Source organism: Brachypodium distachyon, chromosome 3 (assembly GCF_000005505.3).
Source record: "Brachypodium distachyon strain Bd21 chromosome 3, Brachypodium_distachyon_v3.0, whole genome shotgun sequence".
Classification (NCBI taxonomy): Eukaryota; Viridiplantae; Streptophyta; class Magnoliopsida; order Poales; family Poaceae; genus Brachypodium; species Brachypodium distachyon.
In genome coordinates this window covers 25507536-25514615 of record NC_016133.3, presented here as the reverse complement: position 1 = coordinate 25514615, position 7080 = coordinate 25507536, and the positions used below count along the sequence as shown (strand labels likewise).

Here is a 7080-nt window from a genome sequence, read left to right as displayed (position 1 = left end):
CTGGCACTGGCAACGGTCGTAGTAATCTAGCCGGTTTCTGATGTTCAGCTTTGAGTCTGCTACACACATCACACAGAGCAATGTACTCAGCGATATCTCGCTTCAATCTTGTCCACCAAATTTTTTTTTCAAGTCCATGTACATCTTTGTGTTCCCGGGGTGAATCGAGTATGGTGAATCGTGAGCTTCTTGAAGTATTAGCTTTCTGATCTCGGGGTCCTGTGGCACACAAATACGTTTCTCAAACCATATGGTACCTTGGTTATCCTCAATGAATCCTTTCGCCTTTTCGGCAATCATATTATCCTTTATTTCTTTAATTTCCGAGTCATCTTTCTGGGCTTCTCTAATTCTGTCCGGCAAGGTGGGTTGTACTTCCAAGGTAGCTAGGTAACCTTCCGGAACTATCTCTAATCTGAGGTCTTTGAATTGCTCACAGAATTCAGAGGGTAACTCTCCAGCTGTAAGTCCATTGACATAGCCCTTGCGGCTTAAAGCGTCGGCTACTACGTTAGCCTTGCCTGGATGGTATTGCAGATTCAAATTATAATCCTTGATTAACTCTAACCATCTCCTTTGTCTCAAATTCAACTCCTTCTATGTGAATATATACTTCAAGCTCTTGTGATCGGTGAACAATTCACAATGCTTTCCCATGAGGTAGTGCCTCCAAATCATGAGTGGGATAATTTCCTTCGTGACTCTTAAGTTGTCGTGTGGCGTATGCAACAACTCTTCCTCCTTGCATCAAAACACATCCCAATCCTAGACGCGAGGCGTCACAGTATACTTGGAAGTCTTCTAGCAGGTTGGGTAAAACAAGGATGGGTGCAGACACTAATCTCTACTTCAAATCTTGAAAACTTTCTTCACACTTATCAGTCCATTTAAATTTCTTCTCTTGCTTTAGAAGTTCAGTCATGGGTTTCGCTATCTTGGAGAAATCCTCAATGAACCTCCTGTAGTATCCAGCAAGTCCTAAGAAGCTGCGAACATCACCGACGTTCTTGGGGGCATCCCATTCAGTTACTGCTGCTACCTTAGCAGGGTCAACAACAACTCCGTCTCCTGGCACTATGTGTCCCAAGAAACCTACTTCGGACAGCCAAAATTCACACTTGCTGAATTTGGCATAAAGCTTGTGATCTCTATGCTTTTCCATAATTAGACGCAAATGTCCTTCATGTTCTTCTTTGCTCTTCGAGTAGATCAAAATGTCGTCGATGAACACGATGACGAACTTGTCCAAATATTCCATAAATACCTTGTTCATCATATTCATGAAGTATGACGGTGCGTTGGTCAATCCAAAAGGCATCACCGTATACTCATACAAGCCATATCTGGTGGTAAATGTCGTCTTGGGTATATCCTCTTCTCGGATCTTTAACTAAAAATATCCCGACCGAAGATCAATCTTTGAGAATACACAGACTCCTTTCAATTGATCAAATAGATCATTGATTATGGGTAATGGGTACTTGTTCTTTATCGTCACCTCATTTAGTGAACGATAGTCTATGCACATCCTTTGGCTCTTGTCCTTCTTTTCCACAAATAGAACAGGTGCTCCCCAAGGTGATGAGCTAGGGCGAATAAATCCTTTTGCCAACTGTTCTGCATGTTGCTTCTTCAGTTGCTTTAACTCATCTACAGCCATCTTATACGGTCTCTTGGCTATACGTCCACTTCCAGGCAACAACTCGATAAGAAATTCCACATCACGGTCAGGTGGCATGCCTGGTAATTCTTCTGAAAACACATCCGGATATTCTTTCACTATCGGCACATCCTCTAGGCTAACCTCCTTAAGAGAATTTACCTTGGGTATCTCAAGTTCATAGGTTGACTTGAAGCGGATTCGCTTCTTCTCCGGGGTTGTGAGTGTAATTGTCCTCTTGACACGATCTATAAGTCCTTCATATTTGGCTAGCCAATCCATTCCTAGGATTACATCCAAGCCTTTCGATCCTAACACTATCAGGTCTGTGGGGAAGTTGTGTTTTCCAATTCCTAGTGCCAGCATTTGGCATTCATAAGCCGTTATCATCTCTCCCCCAGGTGACTTCACCTTCATAGGGTTCACTAAGGTACTAGTGGTTAACCCATTCTTATGCACAAAACTCCTTGAGATGAAAGAATGCGATGCACCGGTATCAAACGGTACGAGTGCTTCAAAAGTATTAAGGCGGAAGGTGCCGATTACGATACCTTACTCCTTCGTGATTTCTTCCACGTTGACGTGGTTCACATCGCCCTGCTGGAACGGGTTGGGTTTGCTTCCCGCCTCGTTGAACTTTTCGGGGCAGTCATTGGAGTAGTGTCCCATCTTGTGACACTTGAAGCATTCCACTTGGCTCAGGTCCCTGCCAGTGTTGCGGTTCTGTCCTGGGTTGCCTCCATTGTTCTGGCCATTGCCCTTACCAATGGTGTTCCTCGGACGCTGGTGATGGTGCTGATGTTGATGCTGGTGCCGGTTGCCATTGCCTCCCTGGTCGTTGTGTCCTTGTCCTCCATGGCGATGGTGATGTCCACTCCCTCCATGGTGGTTCTGATGGTGGTTCCCATGTTTAACCATCGAGGAGCTGCCACTACCCTCATAAGAGGTGCGCGGCTTCTGGTGTGGACCAGCGTGGTTGTTGCCATGGTGAGGCCTCTTCCGGCGGTTCTCCATTTGGTTCTGCTTGTTTTCCAGGATAATGGCCTTGTCCATCAGGGACTGATAGGTAGGAATGTAATCAACTGCCTACTGAACGGCAAGTTTGTCGTTCAAACCATCCAAGAACCTTTCACGGCGCTTAGCATCAGTGTTGACATCGTCCGGGGCATAGCGAGACAATTTGTTGAATGCCTCAATATACTCCGACACGGTACGGTTTCCCTGCCTCAGCTTATGGAACTCCCTCCTTTTGAGGCTCAGCACGGCCGCAGAGATGTGGGCGGTGTGGTAAGCATCCTGAAACATCTCCCATGTAACCTCTTCCATGGGAGTGGTGATCTGGTAGGTCTCTGTGAGATCCCGAGACTAAATTTATGCAATTTAGCCCAAATGCTAACTCGCGCATAAATCAAGCCCCAGTGCCTCCCTACGATGAACACTTCACAACATACACGCAATGTGTTCACCGCAGGTTGGAACAATAATGATATCATTACATCACTCTAAGACACAAGAATTAAGTCAAGCTCATACATGGAGCAAAAATACCAAGTTATTACAACTCACGAACACATGTCCACAATCATCATTACACCAACGGAAGCAAATTAGGCCAGAGTACAGACAAGTTACAATTATTGCCTAAGAGGCTGGAACTGAAAAGGAGAGCCCGCCACAAGTTCACAGAACCCTGCTCTGGAATCTTCTGGCTAAGCGTCGAAGCTGTCGTCGTCGAACTCCACGAAGTAACCACTCACCTGTTCCTCTGGAAACTCTGGAGAAAACAACGTTGCAAAGCAACTGAGTACAAAGTACTCGCAAGACTTACGGGAGAGCTAAGCTAGATATGCAACAAGTCTCAAAGGAGGGATAAGATGGTGGGGTTATGCAGCATCAACATATCTGGAGAAACACACTAATGACATCGTCTAATTAGAGGATAAGAAGCGTCTACCAAGTGAGGTGATAATCTAACAACTAACACCAAACAAACACAACCTCTTATCACCCCCTCAACCCCTTGTGAGGAAATGATCCAAAGGCACTCACACTTAAGCAGTTTTAAGCATATCCATGATTAAGACTAATTACTACTCAAGTTTAAGAGACTAAGTTAATTAAATGGTATGAGTTCTCTATGATCAAGTAATGACCAACCAAGTCGTCCATGACCACGGACACGGCTTTCCGAAAGATTTATCCCTGCAGAGTGTGCCAATTTACCCGTACACATTCGTTCAACCCTTGACGCCACTAGCATGGAACACACGCAAAAGCATGTGCCGGAAGGATTGAGCGACACGACTTTTCCAAGCCCCACAACTAATCCAGGGGACCACCTAACTGAGTCTAATCCGAAACGAGAGCCCGGCCGAAGCGTCGTACGGACTCAAGAGTTGCTTGGACAGCTGGTAGTGGTTCAGTGTCCGCAGAATGACCAATCCAGACTAGTGCCGCAATCCTATATGTATGCAAGGTACCAACAAAACTCCAAACTTAACACCAGTGTATATGCGATATGCCAAATGGAACACCCAAACTATGTGGCCCCTGGAAGAGCTATGAAACGAGTACTAAGCCGAGGAGGAACCCATATATTCTCCCACGAGCGGTTAGCGCGAAGTTTCTTAAGTCGGCAAAAACGAGAACTCAGTCCTTAGGTCGGCGCCAATGGAACAAAACACCAATGCGTTAGAGCACTGCCTCCCATCGTTGCCTTGTGCAGGTAATAACAGGTCACAGTTTAAATAATTGTAGTTAAATACAGAAAGTAGCATGTGGATGTAGCAATTGTATAACCCCAAGTAAGGACACTAGACGAGCAAACTAAGCAAACTTCTAATGACCAACTAGGGCAATAACAAACATGTGACATGGTAATAGGATAAGGAACAAGACATAGGGCAATAACTAGAGCTGACTAAAGCTATGCAATCTTAGAGGCATCGTGACAAGAACCGAGAACGTAACTTAATGCAAGAATGAGAGAGAGGCATTGGGTATAATCAACATGTTCAAGGAATGGCTGCTTGCCTGGATTCTCGGTCGCTGGGCACCGGGAGAGGGGATCCAAAGAAGTGTGGAAACCCGGATCGTCGGCGGAGTAAGTCGGAGTCGCTATCGTAAAAAACCAAATCACACAGTACGCAAAAAAGTAACCATTAACAGGTGCAATGCACAATACAACATGAGATGGCATGTGACAACACGATGCAACAATATGCAAGTGAAATGATTCCATTTAGCAACAAAGTTAACCATTAGGTGATTAGAACATGGTAACCAGCAGCTTTAAAATACACAAATGGCCTAAACAAGTATGCTAATGTGTTCTACAAGTTACAATGATCAACTTGGATGTCTACACTAATTACAGAAGAGTCACCAATTTTAAATTAGAGACTAAACAAGTTCATACGTCTGAATTTCAAATCTGGGACAAATTTGAAATTTGAAACTTAAAAATGTAATAGTTAAACTCCTTGCATTTTTCTGATTCCAAAACATATATGGTTTGCTCAATTTGGACATAGCATGCATTTTCTAGGATTTAAACAAGATTTGACACATTTCTGGAATTTAAAAACAAATGGAAACACAAAGAGAACTAAAACTACGCGGGCACAGCTAGCCTGGTGCGGCTGACAGCGGGCCCGGAAGAGCTGACGAGGCGGGGCGCACTGAGCTGGCTGCCGCAGTCACTAACCTGCGGGCGCCACCTGTCAGATTTGGACAAAGAGTAAAAAGGTGGGCTTTTTACCCTGCGCCCACGGGAGATCGAACCTGGGTCGCTCTGACAGAGCGAACGGACGAGCAAGGTAACTAGGCGGGCTACGAAACGGATCTTACCAGAACAAGGGTGTGCGCCCTTTTGAACCAGAGCAAGCTAGCTGCTTGCGGGCCCGCGCGGCGGCCACGGCATGGCATGAACACCGGCGACTAAAGCTAGTGGCGGAGGGTTACAAGGCTTGGCCTTTTCGTCCCGGCGCTTCATGGAGGCAAGCTAGCACGAAGGCTAGCGCACAAGCCCTCTTGGCACGCGTGCGCGGCATGAAGCCGAAGCTCGCTGGCGGCATTCCAGGGCGTGGTCGCGTCGTGCTCGCTCTACAGAGAGAACTAGAGACAGAGGTTGCGACGGATGTGCATCGACGAGGCAGAGCTCACTGTGCAGAAGATGGTCCATGGAGAGGCTAGTCGTCGCCGGAATTTCGTCGGAGACGGGCGGCGGCCGAAGAGGAAGAAGTCGTCCTAGGCGTCGATGTAGGCGATCTCGCTCCGATTCCTTGCACCCACGCGTAGAGGAAGAAGAGGCGCGCTCGGTGACGCGGTCGGGGCGTCGTGGTTCGGCCGGAGGCGGCGGCGTGACGCAGTGGCATCCACAGCCTAAAAGAAGCGGCGGCGTGGCGCAAGAAACGGGGAAGAGGAAACCCTAGCTTGGGTTTGCCTGGCGCTGGGGAAGGGAGGAGGTGCGGCGCAGCTTAAGTAGGGGCGCGGAGCACTCCCTGTCGCTGTTGAGGGCGGATGTGGCGCGCGGGCTCCATCGGCCAGGAGGAAGAAAGAAGAGGTGGAAGAAGGCATTGTTAGAGTTCACTGGCTAGTCGGCGGCGACCAAAAAGACGGCGGTGTCCGAAGCTTCTCCGGCGAGGAATTTGGGCAGCCTGGCAGCTGAAGCGACCGCCCCCATACAGGGTTCGATCTCTGTGCTTACTGTGCTAGTCCCTGGATCGACTCGCTAGCACACACAGTTTCAAGATGTAATATCAAGATACAAAGGTCAAAAGTATATTACGTCGTATTGATCCAGAATTAAATAGTACCTTACATATTGTATAATCTCATGGGTTAGCTAAAGAGAAAATAAAATCTTGCAGCGGAAGGCAGAAGATACAGGAGTCCCATAACAACTCCACGGTTGAAACATGTTGGAATGTAAACTCGCAACCCTAACAATTCGCACCTCACTCTTCACGTGGTTCACCTGCAACATTTAAACGTTGCAGCCACTAGGGGGTCAATACATTGAATGTATTGGCAAGTTCACCAAAGGGTTATAGCAGACCTAACAAGTATATGCACTATTTGGCAAGGTAGGGGTTTGGCTATTTGCATAAAAGCATCAATGTTTCATCCTAAAATTTTTAAACAAATAGTTTTATCACTATTGGACACGGAGTAGAAACACCCATGCTCCTATTAACCTAGAGCACATTGAGCACACACATCAATTGTTCCTACCCTGTTCAAACCATACATTTTATTAATAAATTGGAATGAGTGAGACCTTCCTTACAGCCCCCAAATCTAGTTGCTCAAAATTGTTCGTAACCGAGGACACGGCTAAGTACTTAGTTTGACACTCTCGAGAGGTTGTACATTTTACCCACAAGAAATCGACGTGTTAATCCTTTGCTGTCCTCGGG

At 46.6% G+C, this 7080-nt stretch overlaps 1 protein-coding gene across 1 annotated transcript; it reads right to left on the bottom strand.

Annotated features, from left to right (window-relative positions):
- Window positions 1–844: 844 nt before the first annotated feature.
- LOC112271660 (uncharacterized mitochondrial protein AtMg00860-like) lies at window positions 845–1258 on the bottom strand. Its single transcript, XM_024461401.1, has one exon. The coding sequence runs from the start codon at window positions 1256–1258 to the stop codon at window positions 845–847; it is 414 nt and encodes a 137-aa protein (XP_024317169.1).
- Between the last annotated feature and the right edge of the window lie 5822 nt (window positions 1259–7080).